Source organism: Lonchura striata, chromosome 9, assembly GCF_046129695.1.
Source record: "Lonchura striata isolate bLonStr1 chromosome 9, bLonStr1.mat, whole genome shotgun sequence".
Lineage (NCBI taxonomy): Eukaryota > Metazoa > Chordata > Aves > Passeriformes > Estrildidae > Lonchura > Lonchura striata.
Window position 1 is genome coordinate 24,779,496 of NC_134611.1, and position 26,463 is coordinate 24,805,958.

At 37.7% G+C, this 26,463-nt stretch overlaps 1 protein-coding gene across 1 annotated transcript in view; it reads right to left on the reverse strand.

Annotated features, from left to right (window-relative positions):
- Positions 1 to 26,463, reverse strand: part of VAV3 (vav guanine nucleotide exchange factor 3) — a 148,344-nt gene that overhangs the window by 94,432 nt on the left and 27,449 nt on the right. Inside the window, exons 2-4 of the mRNA XM_077785484.1 lie at positions 25,854 to 25,970; positions 1,474 to 1,532; positions 687 to 752 (exon numbers count right to left, since the gene is read on the reverse strand). Of these exons, the coding sequence (XP_077641610.1) occupies positions 687 to 752; positions 1,474 to 1,532; positions 25,854 to 25,970 (242 nt within the window). The remainder of the gene's footprint in view (positions 1 to 686; positions 753 to 1,473; positions 1,533 to 25,853; positions 25,971 to 26,463) is intronic.

Genomic DNA, 26,463 nt, shown 5'->3' on the forward strand with positions numbered 1-26,463 from the left:
TTGCAGGTAAAGTGCTAAATTGAGCAATGCCAATCACAGTGAGGTTTTCCTTCTTTATAGGCACTGAAGAAACAAATCCCTGGTGTGAACAGCAGCTTCTTCCCCACACTGCAGCAAGTGACATGCAAGGAGTGCTGGTGAACTTTGAGCCTTGGAACAGTGAGCTCTGACCTAGCTCTTGCCCAACATATTCCTCATGGATCTTGAGAGATCCCAGCCACAGGACAGAAGAGTATCCTGACAACCCTGCAAACACTTACCCAGAAGAGGTAAATGCACTCACATAAATAATTTCACTGACTTTAGGGAAAAAGATCCACTTGAATTATGATCCAAACATTATTTTTCTTTGCTAGTTCAAGACAATTTCCTTACAAGTGATATTGCTATCTTCTGAAAGTATTCTCATAGTATTGACAGGTAACTTAGAAATGCATTCTTTATTTGCTTTGCTACAAGCATCTTCTGTTAAACATGCTGGTTTATATACACAAATGTAGCATAATAATTCAAATAAGTTTTCATAATTAATTCTTCCTGGTCAGCATAACTAACAAAATATTTACAAATTAAATAAATATCCAATTTTCATTAAAAATATATGTTCTACAACACAGTACAAACAATAGCATGCAACTGAAAGACAAAAACAACAAAAATCTGTAAATATTATATTTACAACATACTCTATTAAGTCAGGAAGAGCTTTGTAGATATCTTCATCATCAACACTTTCTTCTGTAGGGAAGGGCCTACAGAAAGAAAAATAGCATTAATTACAGACACCACTAGCCTAGTCATATAGTGGATTTCTGTTTGGTTTCCAAAATTTTCAAACAGATTATTGCATACCAATGTGCTTATATGCACCCCCCCTTTCTCTGATGAGCAGTATGTGAATTTATACTTCATTATGTAGACTAACACTTAATGTAATAAAAACCTTACTGGACACAGTTGTTATAAATCCCGACTAATAGACATCATTGACATTTTTCAACTGAAAAAAAAAATCATCAAAACTTTCAGGTTAGGTTTGGTTGGGGTTTTTTTGTTTCTTTTTGAAAACAAGAATCTCACAAACTTGGGCAATTCAGCTGATTTTTTTTAGAATCGAGAAAGAAGAGAAATACCATTTGTCTTTACATAAATCAGCACTGTATCATCTTCACTTCTGATCCCTGTGTCAGGGTTATCACACAAGTTCTGCAATACCAGCTGCTCCTCTGTTCACCTCCCGTTCCAGCATGAGCTGTACACATGGCTCGGGCCCTTCAGCAAGTGCAGCAGAGGTAGCAGACACCTTTCCTAACTCCTCAGAAGTCTGGAGCTTTGCACAGCTGCTCACCGGGCACTCTGGCTTACAGCTAGAGAAGTTCTTAGTGGGGGATACACCCTGCCTCTAACAACTTTTCCAAGGAGCATCCCACCAAGAGGCATTACTGCCACCGTTCCCCTCTGGCAATAACATACCTTATGCCTGTGCCTAGTGCAATCGGAGTGCGGGAAAGCTTTGAAAGTGTTTCTATCACCTGCAGAAGAGGGAAAGAGAAACTATGATTAGTGTGGAACAGAAGCAATAAAACATTTTCTTCTGCATTGTTTCATTATCAGCAGCACTACTTCAAATCAAATTATATAAAAAGAGACAAAATCTGGCTATGCCAAGCACAATTTGCAATGCAGTGGAGGTTTTTTTGCCCGGGACCGCTCGGGCTCCGCGGGCGGCTGCAGAGCGGAGCGGCGCGGGCGGCAGAGGGAGCCAGAGCCCGAGGCAACAACGCCCGGGGCCCGCCTGGGAGGCGGCGGGGCGACCCGGGGCCGGAGCTCGGCCACCTCGGGGGCCAAAGCTGAGCCCTCCCATCGGCCACAGCTGCACAGAGCAGCTCGGAACCCTTCCTCGTGTTTGGAATACGGCAGCAGTCTGGATAAGCTCATCCTAGGAGAACACCTCCTGTAAGCGCTGAGGCTACGCACGCAGCGATGGGGAGCATTAGGGAGCGGAGAATACACACGGTCACAGACAGCGAGTTGTTTTGCTGGCAATTGAATTCATACAAAACCTATTTGACTCTGCCTGGCAAGTCCTCTCCATCATAACTATTTACTCATATGCAGATACGTAAGCCTTATTTGCTAGAGAGAGAAAATAACCCAAAATGACACCCTGCCTGAATGTCCATACTTCTAATGACAAGGTTCCCCCTGAATGCCTCAGAAGTTTCAGCCTGTATCTTTTCAAATCAAAATGCACATTTAGCTGAAGATAAATCTCCAAAGAAGCTTTTTATCAGCAGATCAAAATTCAGTACAGCAATTCTACATTTCACAGGCATTTGGGAATAATCACTACAATTTCAGTTGTTTATTTTTGAAGTTCTAATTACAAGCCTACTATGACCAAAAAAGAGAGTTAAAAGTGCATCTCTCAAAGGAAGGAAAATTATATGTTTACACAGGAGAATGACAAAGTAAAAACCACAGAGAAATACTGCAAACTACAGCTTAAACTGAAGTTACAAAGCCTCCCTAGTGAAAAATATTTCATAGGCAGATGAGCGAAACTAAGAATTAATGTTAGATTAATCCTGTGAAAGCAATATTTGGAGTTTATTTAAACTGCTGTGAAAATTAATGCCATAAAAAAATCTCGTTTTGCCTTACAGCAAAGAATAATAAAAACAAATAAATATGCCATTAACATAATCAAAGATGGGGGCACATATTTCCCCTTCTAACAGAAGAAATGCAATATGGTCTAGAATACGCTTTAGAAACTGTGAATAAAAGTTGATTAAATAAATGACAAAATTAATTTAAAACTATTTCACATTAATCAAAAGATCAGAAGGGAAAAAAGACTCCTTTAACAAGTCTTGGTGTTGCAGGAGAGTTCTGGTTTCCATATCAGACCAGAACCTGCCCCTGGGCACCTGCAAGAATCCCAGCGCAGGGCTGCAAGGTATGCTGAGCCACACGAGACAAGATGCTGTGGGATTCAATAGCAAAATGATCTGTCCTGACACATGGGTGGGCATTGATTGGCAAAGTCACAGGAGGCTTCATGGTTCTCAAAACTAAGAGGGGTAAGTCTGGTGAATTGAATATCCCTTACTTGTTTCAACGTGATATTTCACAGCATACAAAAAATCTCTTGCAAACTATTCCACCCACGCAGACCTTTTTCCTTAGAGGGATTCTCACTTATCTAGCATAATCAAACCCAGTAGACATATGGCTTACACTTCACAGCTAATTACAGCTTCTTCAAGATAACAGTAAAAAAAGAAAAAAGATGGGGGGGGGAAATGCTGTACAAATAAAATTACAAGTTTTAGGTAGGTAACTAGCAAACACTGATCCCAAAGTGTACTGCCAAGGTACATTTTAGAGCTATCAATATGAACACAAACAAAAGCAAGATTTATACATAAGAGCAATAGAAAAACATTTTCAGGAATTGATGTGAAAACTTGGAGTGGGGGCAGGCACAGAGGCCCGCAATGACACCAACACACACTGGGGAAGCCAGAGAAGCATTTACCAAAAAATTGTGCAGAGCGATGGACAGAGAAAGGAACTGTATGACTAGAGACAACAGAATCCTCCCTGCTCTTAGAACAGAGACCATTAAGCATTCCAGTCTTTAGTAAAGATAAGAACACAGATTCAACTTCTACAGAATAAAAGATAATGCTTACCCATTGAACCACTCCTATTAAACCACAGCTTAACACAGCACTGTCAAGAAACAGAACAATGTCTATAGAGAGGCATTTTTCTTGCAGTTGTGGTTTCTCTAAATTTTGAGGAAATGTTGAGAATACTTATACCAGTAATCACACATGGAATTACCACTTCTGGTCAACACACTATTCCAATATCACATAAGTGTAAATGTATTTGCTCCAACAAAAGGTGGGACAAAGCAAGATTCTCCTTCCACTTGAAATTTCAGTTCTTTGGTTCTGAGACACTACAGAAACAACTAAGAGTTCCCAAATTTCAAGGTCCATGGGTATGATTGCAGTTATGTTTGGGTTGAGTTGTCTGATAAACAGAATTTCAATAGTCATTCAGCAAAGCAAATTAATGCAGTAAAATGTCTGATTTTCAATAACTGACAAAAGAAAGACTCGGGAGTTTTCCAGAACAGTGATTGTTTGAAGCCCTATAACAGTTGATATGAGGGATCCTATAACATTGTGCAATTCTGAACTCCAAAATTACAATGTACTATACACATTAAAGTCCCTAACATGCAATTTAATACTTTGCAAGTGCTTTTTTTTTTGCTTTCCTCTCTTCCTTTCAGCAGAGCTTTAATCCCTTTTATGCATTTAACCCTAAATGATTACCCAGCTCTTTCCTAAAGCAAGGACTCCACAGATGGTCCTGTACTTTGAATGAGCCTTAACTGGATTTTAGTTTAAGTGCAAAAGTAGTACTTTTTGCTTGTACAAAATCCACAATAACAGGGATTCCATGCCTGGTGCTGCTCTGCAACCAACAAGTGTACAAAGGGCTGCAGAGCTTTGCACACAGGCTACCATCAGGAACAGTCAGTAAAAAACAGGTATACAGTAAAGATTCTTAATTGACATTCTGGTCAGCTACAATGCACAAAAAAAGAAACATTTATACTCCACAACATCCCACAATGACTACATTCCTCCACACTGATAAGCACAATAACTCTGTGGTTGGCCTGCAGGGAACCTGACCCAGGGAGATATTAGCAAGAGGCTGCCAGGCATAAAAGGAAGCTTCACTGCACCCACCCCAGTACAGCTCCTTTGCACTGCCTAACACCCTGAGACAGAGGTTAAACAGGTCTTTAGAAGTCACATCAAAGTCACATTCAGTTCAAGAAGATGCCAACATCCAAGTTTGTTTTTCAGTACATAGGCAGTTTATGCAAAATATGACACAAATGCAAATCTACAGCACTGGAAGAGGAAGCACACCTCAGCCCCACACCCTGTTGAGTGGCTCTGCTCCTCATTCATGTTTTCAGGCACTGATGACAAGAGCAATGGTCTCACACTGTACATCATTAACTCTACTTCATTAGGAACTCTGACAGTTCTTTGGTTGGTTTTTTTTTTTGTTTCGTATCTATTTATTATGGCTTGACTTTACGTACAGTAGTAGATCAGACTCTCCAATTTATATAAGAACTTTAACATGCCTTACCAAAGCATTGTTTTGTAATTTCCTGCAGCCATACTCTTCAGTTAATCACATCAGATATTCCTGTGCCTTCTTACAGCAGCAGTACACTAGAGGGACTATTTTACAACTTTCCATAGCAGTAGTGTGTCTGAGTTAAAAACGTCCCTTTCTAAAGTATTCTAGTGGTGTCTCTTTTTAATCTTGCTTCTTTAAAAAGAACTTGCAAATAATGCAATTAAAGAATAGATTAGGTACATTTTAAGAGTACTTTTCCACTTTTAGAAGGAACAGAAATAAATTATTTTGCAACTCACTGTCTCACCAGACAATCAATAATTCTGTGCTGAAACCTGCTGAAAGAACTATGCTCATATTTGTATTTCTGATAGTTACCTAAGCTGAAAATGTTAAGTGATCAACAAATATTGATGGCATTAGCTTCATAGCTTATGCCAATAAAACCTAGAAAGACTCACTTGTGAGTTGCTTTCATGCAGTACTTAAATCAGCTCTGATGGTAAAAGAGCTCTGGGCAGATCATGAAAAATAAAAAGCCAATGCATACAGAAATCCAATGTTTCTGGAGAACACAGTGTCATACATTCTCCGCAACATGGAGTGAGGCTCTTAAGAGGCCAATTTGAAGTGCCACATATCCAAGACATTTTAAATCCAGAACTGCTAGTCATGCCCACACGCTGAGTTCTCACGAAGCTGTTTTCACTCATTCACCAGACTGGTGAGGAGGAGGGGAAAGAGAAACATCATTTTGTGTCTCTGTCACCCAGAGATAAGATGAAAATGCTATACATAAATATATTCTCAAATTATTACATTAAGAAAGGTTTATCTTTTGCTACTCTAGCATGTACCAGGCTTTGGCACAGAGGGGGGTGAAGGGCAGTTGAAATATATATATATATATATATATATATATATATATATATATATATATATATATGTATTAATATTGTACACTAATACATCACTAACCTTTGAACCAAAAGACCTCTAGGAACTGCTCCATTTTCACTTTACTTGGTTAACAGATTTTTTAAAAAAGAAAAAAACCCAAACATTAAGCCAGACAGCTTCAGGATGATTACACAGCTGCTGATCTAGTGAGCATATTATTCCAAGTAAAGCATGTTCATAAGTTAAATTTAACATTTTCTCTCCATCTGCCTTGCTCGGGTACCGTTAGTAGTCTGTCTTGGTTCAGGTTAATTTTAATCAAACCACAAGCCTCTAGGGAAAGAAAAAGGATGAGGGCTTTTCCAAAAGGCAAAATTAATGAAAACTCCTTAAAATGAAAGGAAAGAAGGGAAGGGAAGAAAAAAAAAAAAAAAAAAAAAAAAAAGAAAAAGAAAAAAAAAAGAGAGAGAGAGAGAGAGAAAATAAAAAACCTGACCTAAAAGCAAACCTTGTTTCATATACTGGCATCTCTAACAGGCCCTTAAAAACAAAAACCAAATTTCAAATGCAAATATGCCTCTACTAAACACTATTGTGGCATGCACTGAGTTATCAAAGCCATACAGACACAAAGATGTGAAAGACAATTTACAGCCTTGGCACCTGCACCAACACCTCCTTAGGAACAGGACAGACTGCAAATCTCCAGCAGGTAGAAATGTCATCATCTGTGTTTCATTACACACAGCTTCACATTTCTGATTTTCACCTCATTCATATAATGCAATCCAGGCTTTAGGTGTAGCACACTGATAGGTGCAATCCAAAGGAAAGGCACAAATTTACTTTCCACGGGGGTAATAATCACCAGCTGTGGGATGCTGCCTCACTGACATCACCTTCAGCCATCCCGATTCTGGCTCTCTCATTGTCCGTATCCATTCTTCTATATCCACCGAACTACACCCTAAGGAAACACATCTGAGGACTTCATCCCTCTTTCCCATCAAGGTTTAGCGCTGGCATTGGAGCAGCAAGGAAAATAGACTGACTGTCCCAGGGAACCATGGCAGGGAAATTCACAACCCTGAGCCAAGTCTTTGTGACTGACAGGAGCCTGCCAGCAACTGTGGAAAAAAAAGGCTTGAAACCAGGTGCCAAATGCTTTCATGCAGAGGCAGCAAGGGTACGATTGCTGTAAAAGCTGGTTTTGGCAGTCATGCACGTTTCCTCTGAGCACTGAGCCCCAGCTGGCAGAGGAGAGCTCAGAGGTGTTGTTGTGCTGCAGAGGGAAGGCTGGCTGGCTCTGGGCATGCAGACCTTCATACCCTACACACATTGCCCTAGGAAAGTCTCATCTCAGATGCATTCTCTCTAGTGTTAGTGCCTCCATAATAAAGTGGCAGGAAAGTTTCTCCATTGGGAGGGGGGACACAAAAAAAAAAAAAATGCAAAGACAAAAAAAACCTCCTGGGTGTTGCCGATCTGTTCGTAGATAAGCTAAATGCAGAGATGCAAACCGCTAGGACTTCAAAAGCCCCGGGGAATCAACAGCTACAGAACACGCAACTTTTTCTCCAAAGTCTTTTAAGAAGGAGAGAGGTGAGACGAGCATTTTGAAGCCAGGAAAGCAGGCAAAGCGTCTAGAACACAATTTTTACAAACCACTCAAAAATATGAGGACAGATGACCTGATGTCCAAAAGGACAGGTCGATGCTAAGAATATTTACCTCCTTTTGCACACTGAACGTTTTACTCCTTCTACCAGAAGTGATAATTCTGATCATGCAAACTCCGCAACTAGAATAATGGGATTGGCTGACAGAACTGCACACTTGAATCCTAAACATTAAAACAGGAAAATGCAAAATCAAATGCTCCCTGGGAATCTGTAAAACTCAATACCATGTTATTAGAACTATAATGAGCAAGTCTTGTCTAATCAATATCAAACAATGGACACAAATGTATGTGTACTTTTTAAAATTGTGCTTAAAACCCCATTTTTCAAAATTTATGTCTCTGACAAGGCTACAGTCTCTAGTCCAAAAGCAGGAGAGGTTCCCTAGATGGCTCTGTTCTTACAGGGAAATGAATAAGTTTAAATTGCACAAGCAGCACAGTCCTGCTCATCCCTTGGTTCATTTTGTCCGCAAGGCCAAGAGACTCCCTAACGCAAGCATGAGCAGCTGCTTCCTGTCTACAGCTCGTGGTTTTGATTCTTTGAATACCTTCCAGCCCTCACTATGCCTTCTGGGGTGCTAAGTTTGGGGCTGGTTTTTTGGCTGGGTTTGGGATTTTTTTTTCTTTTCTTTTTCTTTTTTTTAAGATGCTGCTTAAAGAATGACAACCTTACTTTAAGCATTGCTGTGTTATAAACACTGCAACTAACAGCATAAGCGCAGGCTGCTTCAAAGCATGCTGCTCTTCTAAACATGGGATTGGAGTTTGTCCTTTCTGGTGTATGTACTACATTTCAGGTTTTGCATGGAGGAAAAAAGAATACCAAAGGATATTCCTATGACAGTACTGCAAAACCTATTAAGTCATTCCAGTTCCCTTCAGAATAAACACTGCAGGATAACCTATATTTAGAAACGCATCTTCGAGCTGTATTCAGCTTTGTTCAAGTACTTGTTTTCAATGCTTTTTTAACACTTACTGATGATATTATACTTTTTTTACATATTTTATATAGGTCACAACAGTAATCAATCATTATGCTTTTCCCTGCATTTTAAACAGGATATTTTAATACAATTTCTTTTCTTACTTAAATGCAAGCATTCCTTTTAAATGACTGAACAGGGAGATAATCAAAGGTGTTCAGACTTTGATAAGTGGGGACATGTAGGGCTTTTAAATAGGAAAAGATGTAAATCAGTGCTGTGTCTTTTCCAACGTTACATTTCTTTTGCCCCTGCCCTTTGACAGACTTCAGGTGACTATTTTTACATGTTTCAAAAAGAACAAGGAAATTCTCTAAACTGCAACCACCCGTTTGTACACATTGTATATACATTGAGTGTCCATGACCTTGGATGTTTAAAATTCACATACAGATATTTTCGAAGGAAATTAGTGCTTACATATTCATTATTGATTGCACCTCCAATACTGTTTTAGATATTCATCCTGCAGTTTAAATTGCATGTGGTTTCCTCACTCCCACTGTGTTATTTCACTTTAATATTTAAACAGATTTTTTTTGTCAATTTTGACCCTTTCAAGAACAATACTCAGAGAAGACTGTGCAATGGAGTTTTTCTTCTTCTCTTGTGCGAAAAGCAGAGGAAGAGGTTTTTTTCCTGTCTTGGGTGAACCAGTCACTGCCACACTTCTCCCTTTTCCAAGTTTACTTTAACCATTGATCACACAAATTTAACTAGTGCATGGCTTTGCTTAGTGGTACCAAGTCACACCTGAACCATTAATTGAATTTACTCCTGTACATAAGCAAAGAAGATAGAAATATTTAGTAGGCATAAATACACACAGTCTATCTCCTTATAGTCTGCAAGAAAAAAAACTTCCCTGCTACAGTGCAAAGGGAAGTGAGCTGTTCTCTTTGCTGCAGTCACTCTCCAGCTCTCTCACAGTGTCTCACAAAAGCCCACAGCACCCTTTCAGGCCTCACACCCTTAGGAGATCTCTCTACCAGAAGAGACAAGGGATTAGATCATCCCAACAGAAAAAGCACCTGCTGCCAAAAAAGATACACAGTAAACAGGATGGCGTAACTCTGACATTTCAGTGTCTTCCATTCATTTTAAAAATCATTAGCTTTGATATGGGATTTAAAAAAATTAAACTTGGGAGAACATTCTGCAACGGAAGTGGTATTGTCAGCTTCTATTATTGAAACTTGGTGAGAGCAGTGGTTTGGTTTTTTTTCTTAATCATATGTTCACTTAGATTAAAAAAAAAAAACCTAAGTACACATGCAGTTGTGGAAGAAAATATGCAGAAAAATACATTCCCATAATGTTTCTACCCAATTCTCCTTGAGATGGATCCTTATACTGAAAATTACAAAACCAATGAAAAAAACTAACTTGCTACTTTTATTTTTTACTGTCTAATTATTGTTTTATTACCATGAACATGCAGCAGCTTGCAGGCTGTATTATCTATTTGTTACACTTCCAAAATGCCACTGCAGAACTAAAGAGAAAGTGGGATTGACTGCTTTCTTTTTTTAATATGTTCTTTTAAATGTTCTTTAGCTTTCATTTGTCTGGACCTTGAAAAGAACATAAACTGTGTGATGGGGATCATAGTATGTATTTTAGATGTATATACTGTGATAAACAAAAGCAAACCAGGAGATACCTATTATTAACCATATAGTCATATTACTAGTAAGGTGTCTCATGGAATTTCACCAGCTCTGCTGACTACAGAAACTTTTGTCCTCTACTTTGTGCTCTTCACCTGCTGTTCTAACCCAGCTCTATGGTCATGTCATAAACTGCATTTGAGAACTGATAAGCACAGACAGAGGAAGGGATAGATTTCTTAGCATGTGATTCTGAAGGGGAGGTAAGGTTGGCTGTTTATTTCCCCGCTCTGCCACTTCAAGAGGCATTCTGCCACGGTAGAGGCAGTAATCTCTGACATTAATATTGCCTCTTGTAGCACACAGGACTATAGCTAACTTTTATTCTATGGGGTTTATAGACATTTCCAAATATTTATTATGGAATTGTGCTTAAAAGCATTTCCCAAAGAGCACAGGACTGAACACATCCCAAATTGGCAGCAAGTCAAAAAACTTAATCTAAGGCCAACTTTAGTTGCCACTATTTATGATTAAAACAGCAGTAGCACATATGAGTGCAATGAAACTCTTGACATTAATTTAGTTGGGCATTTCAGTCCAATACAGTGAGTCCAAGTCAAGCCCACTATCCCAAGCATTATTAGTCCTGCTCCAGCCAATCTCAGCAGCAGCCCACAGTGAGGAAATGCAAGAGCCAAATGCAGGCAAGCAGATATACCTAGAAAACACACCAGAAAAGGTCATGCTTTGTGAAAAACAAAGGCTCCCACATCGTTTGTAGTCAATGCAGAAAGGCATTTTGGGGAGATAAAATTCAGAAAAAATACATTGCAATTAACCAACACTGCATAAGTTTTATCAAACATGCAACATTAAAGATAACATAAAACATAAAATTTGTCTGATACCAGCATTCTGCTAGCATTTTGGTATAGATATTATGGTCTCAATGAAAGGCATTATGGGTCAAATGTCACAGGGGGGATTTCAAATTGAAAGCTGCAATTCATATCCAGCAGTAATCTGAATTACAACTCTACCTTCTTCATTTTTTTACCTCAAACTTCAAAGCTAAAACCAAGATCAAAATATATACAAGCTGATGAACATTAAATTGAGTGAAACAGCCTCAATGCTGAATGTTTTGAAAGCTATTCAGCATTACAGCTTGTAATTTTATCCCATACTACCCGTAATGTTTCTTAAAATTGTTCCTCAATGTATCTTCCTTTTTACTTGGCAGGCACTAGTTTTACTGCTTACAGGTATTTCCAACAGCACAAAAATTCCCTTCCTGCATTCATCTCAAAATTAGTAGCAAGGAAACAGCATCAAAACCAGCTCAACTGAGGCAGATGCATGAAATACAATCTTCAAACAACAGCAAAGTCAGATTAGGAGAGACAGAAGTCTCTGGAAATAAGAGTGATTATAAACAGAAATAACATGAGAAAGATGAGAGAAAGTTGAAGGAAGGAGAATGAGGCAATAGAGGAAGAGGAAAAATATAATTCAAAAGACTTAATGTAGTCAGCTTCTGAAGGGGTTTGAGATTACAGAAATATCATCTCAAAAAGTAGAAAACAAGGTAAGGAAACTGAAACCAAACCTGTACAGCAAATGAAACATAAAATGAGAACAAGGAAAGTAAGAGTTCCCTCCATGATAATATGCTAAAGAGATGATCCATGTTTTCCACCAAAAATATCAACATAGAAATTTTGCCAGCTGCATTAATACTGTTGGCTTGTTGCTGTAGCTGAGGTATCTACCACATGCAGTGCACACACAGAGACTTGTGAGGTGTCTGGATGAGGACAAGACAGTCTAGTTTTAGATTTAGCTTTTGGAAACTTTAAATGACTGCTGTTCAAGGATAATACAGCCATTAGAATCACTCTCATCCAATACTTTTACACTGTAGCCTGTGGAGAAATGTCCTAAGACCTGCATCCAACAAACGATAATTACTGATTTTATATTAAGATAAAGGTCCAGTTGTTGGTCAAAATAAAGTGTTACATCTATAACAAACAGGCCAGGCTACTGCCAGACAAGTTTAAGTTTTCAGTGGATTTTTGATTATCGGTGTACTTTGGTTTCTCACTGTCTGTGACACTCAGAACATGCACCACACAGTCTCCATCTTCAGAACAACTCCTACTACAGCTCATTAAGACCCAGGAGATCAAGCAAGGAAAATGCCTTCTGATGGGATTCTCTGCCTTGCTAGTTCAGGACTTCTCTGTCTGTGAGGGGCTGCACAAAAAGGGCACTTTGTTCCCTTAAGTCTTTAGTCTGCCAAGTGAACTAAGATGGATCAGTTTAAAGCCATCATAAGGTCTGAGGCACCCTGTCAGATGGATTCTTTCCTACTAGCCAAATAGCTTTGAAACCAAGGTACAAGGTCACAACATGCTTGAGAGCACTGACTTTGCTTTTAACATTTTACCTTACACTACCAAACAAATTTATGACCGAATTCCCCTTCATAGCCAGAGCTCTACACTTGCAGACAAGCAAAGAAGCAGTCATTACTCTGGTACCATACCTACCAAAGTAACCAATTTCACTGCCTGAGCAAACTGTTGTCAACATGCACACAAAGAGCAGAACAAGAGTTCATGTCAGTAAATTTAGATTACAAGCTTCATGTTTTTCATGGTATTAGAGGACTGATTTCTTTTTCCAAATAGTCTCATAAATTAGTACAGAAAGCACCTCAATTTCTCCATGAGCCTATATTATTTTTACTTGACAAAAAAATCTTTCCCTCAACTGCGTCTGAAAACAACTGCGCCTAAATCAGCATGTGTATTCATTTTCCATTTCTGGGCAACCACTCAGAAAATAATTCAGCTTTTTAGGTTTTCATTTTTAATAGAGTAATGCAATAAAGCATTTTTCATGACTCCCAGAAAAATATATCTAAGGAGAAAGAAAAGTCTATGCTCAGTAATTTGTGCTCACTTTCCTAAAGGAGACACATCTTTTCATTTAGTCATAGCCAGAAACATCCTGACAACATTCTCTGTTGGTTTATTTGCACATACTCCATCTATATCAACAGTAGGCAATGAAGACCTGTCTTTCAGACCTTTCTATGCCTCAGACAGCTCAGACTGCCAGCACTACCCTGAGTCTCTGCTTCTGCAAATACACACCAGCAGAAATGCCCTATAAAAGCATGAACACACGATAGAGCACATTGCACATCACTGCCTTGCGTAGCATTTTTTGGGTCAGCCCAGAGCTGCGTATTGGCACAAGACTCTTGCTGTTTTCTGTGTAGCATTTACTCTGCCAAAATCTTGCTCAGCTTCTGGAGTTCATAATCCCAGCTTCTAAAAAGAGCTATTTCTCAAATATTTTTTACTGCCTTGCTTTTCTGACATAAGCCTTTTTTTTCTGGATTCAGACACCCCAAGTAGTTTGTAGTCATATTTGTGAGTACTGATTTGGTAAGAAATAGAAAGCTAAGCCCTCCTCAATATTCTTTATTTCAGATTTAACTGAGGAATCTGTTAACTTCATCTTGGAATTTGATAAATGAACTCTGAGACATTCAGGAGAAGCAAATCTGGTACAGGTCCATATTTCTGATTTCTTGAAACGTCCCAGATATGCATATATTAATCCAAATACATTACAGAACAATACATGAAGTATAGACAGTTACATAAATAATCTTGCCTAAAAACTTGTCTGTTGCATTACAAACTGACTACTGCTTAATGTCAACTTTCTTCAAGAAAATACAGTTCTAAATAAAACCATACAGCTTAGTTGAAACCTCCTTTTAACAGTTTCCAAATAAACGACAATATCTTATTGCTTGTAAATCCTAAAGCAATTTTACTGAACAACTGCTGTCAAAATTCTAAGTTCCTTCTCACAACTTCATCTTTAGAGTGGGGGAGCAGGGTGGGGGGTTCCACTTACATAAAGGAAACAAAACTTCATCAAAATATCAGTGCTAAGAACCCTTTTTTCCTGAGTTTTTGGTGATGCAAGGCAGCAAAGACTGTTCTCACTGTACAGTGAGAACATACAGAAATATGCTCTGAATAAAATGCAAGAGGAAGCCAATAAAATCAAATTGAATACTTCTTCTTTAGAAGAGAAAAAGTAAGGAGGAGGCTCTCATATTCAGGTTCTAAAAAATTGCAGGAATTTCAACAAAGCCATAGTTCTCCCTCTGATGAGTAGGGGGTACTTGTCTGCTATGCAGAAATATCTGAAAATGTATTTAAATAAGTACATTAATAATAGGACTAGTCTTCTAACAAAACCAAGAGACAAAAAAAAAAAAAAAACTCCAGAAACAAGCCTGGAATGCATAAATGGAAAAGGCCCAAGAAGCATTGCTGGGATGGGGACATAGATCAGACTGCAGGGCACAGTGGTGAGAAAGGCACAGAATGCAGGCAGCAAAGGAGACATGGCAGTGATGAAGAGTAAACAGTAACTAACCACAGAAAATTAGTTTAAACATCGAGTGATGAAAGCCTAAGTAGGAGCGATCAGAGATTGCATTCTTTGGGTGGCAGGCAAGGGTGAGCACAGGGCAGCACCAAGAGGCAAGCATGGAAGAAGGAAAGCAGCAGCTCAAAGCAGCAGCTCTGCTGCCCAGAGCCTGTGGTCAGAGCACTCTGCTACTTGCTGTGGTAATAGCTTTGCTAACCTGAAGTCTGAAAGTGGCACCTTTTTCTAGTATTCAGCAGACTGCTCAGGTCACAGGTGGATTAGACACTTCCACAAGAGAAACAGACATAAGCAATTACCTAAAAACACCACAATTTGAATAGAAATATTCTCATGCACTCCTATTTAACTCTGTATCCAGCATCAGCATGGCTAATCTAATTAATAATACACACAAATGCAAGATTTAAAATCAGTTTGTTGTGACTCCTACAAATTCCAAATTCATGCCACCCAGTTGTGGGTGGCAAGCCTTCATCAAAAAAATCCCAAAATGTAAATGTGAATTACTTTGTAAAAGTTAAAAAACCAAAGTACCTGTTATGCTCAAGTTCTTTCACTAACTTTTGGCCAGATGCTTGCTAGATTTAGGAAAACTACTTTATTTCCTATGTTGTGAAAAAGAGATGAATTCATATTACAATTTGTTTAATTTTATAATTATTTTGTTTTAATTTTATAGTTTTATAAAGAAGTGTCCATAAGAAAGAGACTGTATTGATAATTTCATATCAGATATCTGGTCTGGAATCCACTTTTTCCATGACAAAACAATATGATAAAATTTGTTTGTAATATTAATATAAATAAAAAGATTCATCCTAAATTAAAGCAACTTTGTATTAATTTGGCCAGGAAAAACCTGTTTGTTTGCTAATATGGTGTGATCATGCTTTTAACAAATATGCTTTTGCCACAAAATATGCAACAGAAAAACCATCTTATATCCAGCCTCCAAGTTAGCATATACAAAAATGTAGACCTCACCACTTGGAAAACAGTATAATGACATTTCTAATCAGGTGGTTTAAAGACTTTCATTAACTTCAGTGAGCTAATTGAACTTCAAGATTCCTAATGAGGCTTGTTTACTAAAAGCCAGATTGTTTCTCACCGGTCACAGACTGTGTCCAACCACTGTTTAATGTCCTCAGTTGGTCTCAACTTTCCTTTTAGCTAGCTGAAAAACTCTAAGGGAGGTCCTCCCCAAATCAAAACACTAAAACTGAGTCTCAGAATAAACCCACAACTACATCACTCAATATATAAGTTCTGTGAGAGGCTGCCATATACACAAATGCTTAAATCTTAACAGATGTTTATGTGTATATACATATAGTACTGTTCAAACAAGTTGGTGGTGACCAAAACATATTATAAAATCATAAGAAATTGCAACAGCCAAGTAAATAATTTTTAAAATGTGCAGAGCTATTCTTGGCTAGCCACTTGTTTCAAACACCTATGAATTTATTACTTATTATCTAAATAAGGAAAGCATTTGAAAGAAAACTTGAAAGTAAAATAGATATTAAGAAATTAGGTCCTGCTCCTTGTTCTGCTGCTTTTTAAGGCATGAATACATCCCAGGGGATCATTCCACTGCATGGCAACTATAACCCTTTATCAGGACTTTGATAGTGATAATATTTAGACAAGTTGAGTCAACTGTTTGGACAGGGCTGCCACAAGCTTAGCATTGTATCCCATGCCATGTTTTATTCCCCAAGGCTTCTGTCACCTCCTAGTTATCTCCATGAGCCCAAACACAACTCCCAAGGTATATTCAGGTGCAGCAGGCAGAGAGCACCCAGCTGGGCTCATACCACTCAGGAAGATAATACTATTTTTGTCTATCACTGAGGGAGGAAGAAGCTACATTATGCCCTACTGAGTCACTGTGCACTCAAGAACATCTCTTTAAACTGTACTGTGAGTTTTGGGCAACAGTGAAGGCTGAATGGGAATTAGTGTAATACTCCCCAACCCACCAGTGACCTACATTCAATTTTTGCTCTACTCTCCTTCAAGGGCACAGGCAGTAAAAACCCTCCCTCAAGTAATCTACATATATTGGTTAAAAAATGTATTACACTGAATTATGCAGCTCATATCAATTAGCCTCTGCAAGAAACACACATCATGTGCTTCCACAATGTCATTGATGGAGTTTTGTTCTCAAATTAGTTCTACTTTAAAAACACTTTAAACCTTCCAGCAACTTAAAGTTGACTGGGGGAATAAATTTTACTTATGTGAACTAGCCCTCAGTTGGCTCTTCCAAAGTAATTCTGTGATGTGTTCCTTACATGTTCCCAGCACAAAATGAGATCCAGTTGAAGACCTAAATGTAACCTACTCAAACTTATATACAACTCTAATTTGGCAACTTTATCATATTAAAGTTAAAATTTGTGTATGAAAATATGCTCAGAATAGTACATTCCAAAAATTCAAACAATAACCTTTGTCAGCCCCTTCAGCATCGTGCTGCATTACACAGTGTAACTATTACCTAAGGCCCTACACAGGCTGCTCTAGAGACCCATGCTGGCATATCACAGTTTCCAGCTCTAACTGGGTGAAACCTAAGGCCTTATGTACTTGTAGAGGTTAGCAGTAGCTAAAGCGTGCCATTTAATTTCACTTTTGCTAATAGTTTTATGTGCCAGTATTTATTTTTATTTCTTCTGTAATATTACTTTCTACTTAGCAGCTGTCATTATTTACAACTGTTTATAAACACATTGCCAAGTTTATCAGCTAATAGATTCAGCATAAAATTTTACACTGAATGATTTAGTTGTTGAATGGTTGATTTGGAAATTAAACCTTCATTGTTCAATTACCAATGTTTCACCTTCAGAACCTCATTAAGAAAGCAATGAAAACACAAACAACATCTTTAATATAACTTTTCCAAATAAATCTCATTTCATGCATCAAAGTTTCATAAACAACACCTAAGAGCCAAAACCTATGTTCCCATATTTCTGCTATAATACATTTTGACAAAAAGAAAAAGTCATTTCCCCAAATGTTTCAGTGTTTACAAAGATGCATTAATTTTCCTAGCAAGATAGTCTTTGTGAGCTAATAAAACACAATGTAAGCTTTCCAGATTTATAAATAAATACATTGCAATACAGTCTTCTGACATATTTTCCATTACCCATCTATTCATGTATCCATGCTCCTCAAAGGCACTTGCAGCTGACATTCATAACAAAATTATTGTGTCAGAATTAAGAACCAGAGAATACAATTCTTGATTAGCAAACACTTCTCTAGTCTTATCACCACCTCTAACACAGTTTACAGATATTTCTCATTAATTCATACCTATTTCCTTTTTATGAAATACTCAAACTGTGTTTCCTGCTGCAAACCATTCACTGCAGCTTTCACTTTCTACTGAAGTTGGACAGAAAAAGCAGTGAATGAATTTACAAGCAATCTAACAACCAGAGTGTGCTTCATGTTAAACAAACCCTGAGCTTTTCATACTTGCAAAGAAACAAGGAGCAACTAGACTTTTCACTCAAGTACATTCCTGCTTTCCATGCAGAGCTGAAGGCAGTCGCCCCCTTGCCTGCAGGAAGATCTCTGCAGACAGAAATCCTGGCCTGCCTGGCTTTCCCCCAGCACAGGAACAGCTCCCAAGTGTGGCCCAGGACGGCAGTAGCAGCTTCTCTTGCAGAATGCTCCACATGCCAAACTCTTCTGCCTAGGTGATGGTTTAAACCACATCCCCCTAGCTGCCAATTTGTGTCTCTGAGGTGGAGTTCAAGAGTCGCCCGATCACTCTGGTGGAGGTTTAGCTAGTCACCAATCAATCCCTTTTTAAACTCATTATATAGAAGAGATGGGGGGAAGAAAGGCAGAGGGGAGAGGGGATGGTTAGGAGGCATCTTTGGGTACTTCAAATCATTCCAATGGAGAAAAAAAAATGAAGCAAAAAACCAAATTTAGCAATTCTACTTAGTAATTATCTTTTTCTTTCTAGAATGGAGCAATGAAAGTAATAAAACTTATTCTTTTATAACTATGCATAATAATATATCAAGCCAATTGAACTACTGTTGTCTTCATTAATGCATACAACCAAACATTTGGCAAGCAACATGGGGATTGATAAATATTTCAAGTTGCTCAGTTTTCAACACCATTTTTATTTGTTTGCACTTCTCTGCCTCCTTATCTTCAATTTTGTCAATATACAGTCAGCTAAGACACAAAGTGAACTGCAGGAAACAAGAAGAAAAGCAGGGAAGAGTGCAAAACTATTCTAGGTAATTCATAGTGCTGTTTAGGTCAGCTTTTGCTCAGAGAAAAAGCCAGGCACAGAGGAACCATGCTGAACATTAGGAAAGAACAGTTTACCAGCACCACAGAAACTAAGCTAAGCTTGATATAATCAAACCCTTCAAGGATAAACAAAAAAGAAACATAATACCTTTTATTTAGGTCCCACACAAAATTATTTCCCATTTTAAATGGGGTGCCCACTTTACTACTGCTTTTGAATAAGCATCCTACAGTATCTTGAACATGACCTTCTTATTTCAAAACAGACAAAAAAACGTTTCCTACCCTTCTTTGGCAGTGAACAATTTCACTATCACAGAAGAAAATACACACACAAACCTCTCCAAAGTTGATGTGAACTTCCTCTGCAACTCACTCATATATTACCTTCTAGTTTTATTCGTAGTTTATATTATTGTTATTTAGACCAGTATTTGTAAGTTCAGGAAGTCTGGGTTTAGATGTCAGTTTCACCACCTTCTGGTTACTGAAATGCTTGTATTACAAGCACTACAGGGAATTAATCAGGTTTTAAAACATTTGTATAAACAAATGTGTGAGAAGATTTAAGTATTAAAACCTGTTAAAGCTACTCATGCTTCAACTTTCTTCTTCCTTAAAAACTTCTTTCACCTCAAAAGGAAATGTACACTACCAGAATTCAATGTTATGAGTTCACTGTCCCCAGGATAGGTCAATCAGCCAGATAACATTTAGACAAGAATGCCTTAAGAACAAAGCAACAAGCACAGAAAATCAGCTTTATTTTCTCATATTAGCAGTTTCTTGTTAACCTTGGCTTTCTAACTGATAACATTTGCTGAAAAACTAACAAAAACTACATTATAGAAGAACAGAAATGTCCCAAGCACTCAATTGGATGAGAATTTTTCATTAATGATCAAATATTTGTGCTGCATTCAATGCTTTGTTATATGGCGAAACCCATTTTTGTTACCCTTTTCATCAACTGGAAGCCAACATCACAACTTGAACAGTTATGACAGACCTAAAAGAAATTCATAAAACTCAATTTTGAAAGATCAGTGAGGTGACAGTCCACCAGTATTCTAGAACAGAAACATGCAAGACAATAATCCTGAAATATTCAGGCCTAAATACATATGCTCATGCAGAAGCTTTAAGCTCTTGCTTATGCTATTAGGTTTATTGAAGTTGTATGCCTAGAAATTTGTCGACTACCTGGCAATGATCACTGCAACAAAGTGTTACAATTAAGGACACTAAATTTATCTAACATTGGTAATGGTTTCCCTACACCATGGCAAACTATTTCTGCAAGTTTTCAGGGACGTTTTAAAAAGGTGGTTCATGACCTATACCATGACTCACCCCAATTCTTCACCCACCTCAGTGGTTTGCCCAAATTATGATTTATGTTCTCTGGGGCTGGAAGTGATTTTTTTAACATTTAAAGGATACTTTTAGGGAGGCTACTAAGTGCTTGACTTTTATTTTATTTATTTCTACACAAATAGCAGTGATAACTAACAAGGTCCCTACATACCAAGCATTTCAGCAGTTTTGCAACAGGCTAATATTTTCTTACACATTTTGTCCAAAGCAAAATGCTTTGGACGTGGAGAAGCAAGCCAAAACCTGTCCCTTTCTTCAGTGTCTTCCTTCCTCCATACACAGAAGTACATCTTGGAGAAGTTCAAGTGTCTTTCATCCCAAACCAGTCCATCTCACTGAAATGCCACTCCTGAAAACAAGCTAGCTTCTTGAGCAAGCCACTAAGATTTTTTTTCTTTACAACAAAAAGAGCTCAGATAATGAAGATACGGAGCTCTGCATTTAATGATAGGCTTGTTTTTATCAGTTCAACCTCTTTCTTCATTTCAATATCTTTACAGAAATATGCTATAATGTTTTGGCATGTTCTGCAGTATGCCTTTAAGTATGTCTTTATGGGCATAAAGTGATCATATTTTGCTTTATTATCCCACTGATTAAATTCAGCAAACAAAACATGAAACAACTGCAGATAATCACAACTGTTTCAATTTTATTGAAGATTTTTTAGACACTTTTCCTGGAAGGATATATAGTTTTTTATAATAACAGTTGCGTTTTGTTGTGTTGTTTTTGGTGTGTATCTTATGCACATCTGTCCAATCTTCCTGGAATCTATTAAACCTGAGGGAATACTAACACACCAGGATTCTCAACTTCAGCATGACTTTCTCCTGCATCATTGCCCAGATTTCCTTTGCAGTAAGGGAGTGACTGAAAAGATCACCAACTATGTGACTTGAGTATATGCAACTCAATAGTTTCACAGCATTTGCTTGCTTTTACATAAAGCAGCTTTTTAAGTGTCACCAGAGTGAGCTACACTAGTCATTGTTATATGCTTTTAAACAATTAGGTACTTGTTTCATTGCTAGCACTTGATATTTGATCTTCTTGTTTGTCTTTTTAAAATCACAATTGAATATTGTACATTATTTCTAGACCTCTAATGCAGGATCCCTACAAGGGGGATTGCTATGTTCATATTACATCAGTTACATCATAAAAACACTACATGCTCAGCTACACCTTCTTTAGGAAATTTAAAAGCACAGCACACAAAAGCTGTTTTTCTGACACTTGCTGGACACCGCTTTCCCACACAAGACCCCAAACACAGCTCTCAATCCAGGGAGCATCTGTTGACATCAACAGAACTAATTCTCAGTTTCCCATTTCTGCAAGACATTAGTTACAAGCTTCCTTCAGAGAATAGGGATAGCAACAATTTGTTGTGGAGCACCAAGCAACAAAGGCTGCTGCTGAAGGAGCGTGCAGGCTCCGAGCTGACAGAACAAGTATCAACAGTATTTGCTTATTCTGGCACTCAGGTAGAAAGGAAGAACCTGACAACCCTGCGGTAGTGAAAAATGACTCTCCAGCATGGAATTCATAATGAAAACACTGTCTGGCACCTCCAGTGTGTGGGAGAGCATTTCATGCTCTGTCAGGAACTTAATGCAGTAACACTGAAAATTACTGATAGAAAGGTGAATGAGTGGGAATGGGTGAACACCGTAGAACTCCAAGAAAAGCAAGCTATATATAGTTTTTAAAAGCACAATTTAAAGAATCTTCCTACTCCTGTGTAATGTAGCCTCTTTTTCAACCAGTCTAAAAATAAGAAACTGTGCTGTAACATTTAAAACAGAAGAAAACTCTAATCTTGTAACAGCTAATATCAATATTCATACAGAATGTACATATTAAAAACACATGAGGTTACCTGCTTCCATTTCCTAGTCTATTCTTTAGCTATTTACATGTTGCTACTTCAGTTTCACCTCTGATTCCCATCTACTCCACATACACCCTTCTTTTTCTCTAATCAGTGAGAGATCAAAGTCTCTGAAAAGTGGAGCACAAAGTTCAAGTCAAATTTTCACATGCTATGTCAAAGCATCTGGAAACAGCTCATTTACCTCTAACTACCAAGTGCAAGTTTCACCATTACAACATTTTGTAATCAGTATTTCAAAAGGCTGTTAAAAGTCTTATGACTATATTGGCAGGATACAGCTGCTACTTCTACAATGTTCTGGGTTTGTCTGCCATTTTCTTTGAAGAGTTGAAAAGTATCAGAATATTTCAAAAAAATACAGTTGGTTGCCCTCACCAGGTCTCTCACCTTATTTTTCCCCTTCAACCTTACTTCCTTGAAGGTATATTGTTCATTTACAGCTGATACAGTCCTATTGTTCCCTCCACTAGCATTTTTAAATATTCACTGAAGTCTGTCATACTAAACATCCCATCTTAAGATAACAAATTAAATAGTAATTTCTTTGTCAACTAAACTGAAGCATTTAAAAGTCCAAGATAAGGGTTACAGAGCCACTTCAGCAACAGTTTATTTACATCTTACCAGTACTAAGACATCTGAAGACAGCTTCGAGTATATTCAAATGCTTAAAAGGTAATGCACACACTCATCACATCATCCACTTCAGCAAAAGTTTAGAAAACAATGTTTTAAAATCATACTCCCCACTTTGTTTGCACCTGTAATCATTTTCAGGCCATTCATATTTTGCACACATTTAGAGAGAGCAGTTCAAAGTACTACTTTAGAAATGGCAGGATTGCTTGCTTGCAGTAGCAGGAAATATCTACAGCACTATTATTTTTTTGGCTTTTTGCATACATACAACTTTAGCTCAAGGAAGCTGGACATGTACAACTGTATTGCAGTTGCTATTCAGAGGAAAATATAATGAAGGAGAAAATTCAAGGCAAAGTGAAAAGCAAAGAACAATTTGGAAAATATACACTTTCCTATTCTCACCATTGTTACTAACAATCAGAATTTCCAAAGTAGTAAGTACATTATTGGATATGGAATTGAAATCTCACACCACTTCAAGATATTTTATGCTAGCTGTACAAACAATACACTTAAAGATACACAAATAACTTAGCATACCTTTTCTTTACTTGCAATTCTATTAATTTAATACAGTTGCCATTTTTCCTTCCACTTCCATAGATGGCCTGAAGCTCACAGTTTCTACACAAGCACCCAACAGGAACAGTTGAGCAGCAGAGCCATCAGGCACCTAAAAGCTGCCAACACAGCCACTGCAAGAGCTGCACAGCCCTGTCCAACCCATCAGAGCCATCAGGCACCTAAAAGCTGCCAACACAGCCACTGCAAGGGCTGCACAGCCCTGTCCAACCCATCAGAGCCATCAGGCACCTAAAAGCTGCCAGCACAGCCACTGCAAGAGCTGCACAGCCCTGTCCAACCCATCAGAGCCATCAGGTACCTAAAAGCTGCCAGCACAGCCACTGCAAGAGCTGCACAGCCCTGTGCAACTCAGCATCTCCACCTCTGCATGAGCAGCTGCTCCCACGCACAGAGCTCATCTCATGAGAGAACAATCTCACACAGCAGCACCTCTCAAATTTGTCACTGCAGTTTCACCTGATGGCTTTCCAAGAAAAGTGACCTAGACTAGAGAAGTCGTTGCTTGGATGCACTAAAACTGGAAAACAAGTTCCAGGGATAATTAGTCTATTTGTGCTATATGGCAGCCGCAAACAGTAAAAAATCCATGTTTCTACATTCAAATTGACTTTGGGAGGTACAATTAAATACTAGGTAACATATGGATAGAATACAGGGGTTTTTTTAACCAGTTATTCTACTTACATAAAATCATATTCCAAAATAAATTCTGTTAAAATTACATATCAAGGGTACCAGAAACATTTTTGAGTTAAATACACCATTAATTCAGAAACTGTTTCTGCTGGGTATTCAATGATGCAGCGAGAGTAATTTGCACTGTAAAATCTTTTTTAAAAACTAGACTGTATTAAAAATAGGATATCTTTACGTGGCACAAAATGAAAAACTTTCAGCAAGCAATTATAACATGAAATATGAAAAAAATTCCTTAGGCAAAGGTATCAAATATTTGAATCAAGCATTAGATATCTGACTTAAATACCTTAAATAGGACATTGCTAGCACACACAAAAAAAGCCAACTACTTTAAATTCCTTCGCTACTTGCACAATCAAAACAAAAACAAATGTTATTTTTCATTAGCCAAATTTGTACAAAAGGACCATATTTTAACAAAAAGCTGTATCTTAAATATTATTTATGAGGACAAGATGTTCAGCAAAAGTGAAGAACAGGTGGAATTACCAGGTTATCTAATTTATTGCTCGAAGAACTTAAAACTAAGACAAAAGATTGAGAAAAATAATTAGATATTTTGGCTAATGATGATCACTGAGCCATTTCAAACAATCATATTGCAGCCCTGATTCATTCTTGCACTATTACATCATCTTTACCTCTATGACTTCTTATAAAAAGGCCAGTGCATAAAAATCAGATAGTAAAATTATGATAACTTTAAAAAGCAATAATGCTTAAGATAACACTAAATTTGAATAAATAACTATTTTTAGTGCTACTTCAGGTAATTTTTAGACATTTTCCTGTGAAATTAGGGTAATGATACTATGACTCAAAAGCAGAAACTGAAGTTGAACTAAACATATTGGCAATGACAGATCAAACAGATATGTAGGAGGCTGAACAACAGACTGGAAAAAGCTTTACATGTAGCATAAGTAGTCAGGCTTACAGAATATACTGTAAATATACTGTGTAATTTAGAATACACATTAACCTATCATAGCTGTGTCTGAGCTTTACAGCAGGTTAGGAAAATACAACTGTCAAAAAATAATTGTACACGGGCAAGTTAAGTGGGTGATTTTCAAGCACCTGGACTACAGAAACATGTTCTGTGCCATATGGGTTCACGATGTACAGGTCTGGAGTTTCCGAATCCACATGACTTATGCCCGAGTGATTTCACCCGACAGCACTCACCCACAGTTTTGTTATCTTCCATTTCATTTCCTTTTAACTCAGCATCTTTCAAACCATTTATCTTGGCTTATCACATGCTCAGAACATTCCTGCCAAGTATTTTTCTCCGCCCTTTATTATCCCCTCCAATACAAACCTACTTTTTCTGCTGTCTTAATTCTTCCCCACTAGTTTTTCATAAAAAACGCTCATCCATTAACCACAACTTCTATATCACAGCTACCAAAAAAAGTCTTTTCTGTGCAAGCAGCAGAAAACACAGGTATTACTTGAGATACAATCAAGAGCATCCTTACCTTTCCAAAATCTCTCACGTCAAACAAATCAAATGCTTCAAAAAGTTCACTTTTCTTCATTCCAAAGATTTCACAACATGCTGAAAGAAAAGTCCTTATATTCTTCAAGCAGAGAAACTAGAGGAAAGAAAACAGAAATGCTAAGTGTCAAGTGTGTAGATTAGCAATACATGTGCTCATAAACACACAATATAATTAACTAATACAATTAGTTCTAAGTAAGCACTTCCATTATGCTGTGATCCTCCACTGGTCCTAATTCAGCCATAAACCTTCTCTTCAGACTAAAAGCATTAACCAAATTTTGAGTAGATATTTTGTGAACAGGAACCATTTGCTCTCTTTTTACATAAACAAAAAGATGTGAGAATGTGCTACTAGATACATAATAGTCAAAAGACAGACTTTTCGGGTCCCTACAGACAGCACAGAACAAAACAGATAAGTCACCCTAAAAAATTCCATTAATACGTGAAAGTTATTGTTCATGTATAAATCAATAATTTCATCTGTTAAATTCTAGCTTGAATGTTTAAGGAATATATGTGCACTGTTTTCACACACTAAAGACTTTATGAATACATATTCTCCATATGGCATACAGGAGTAG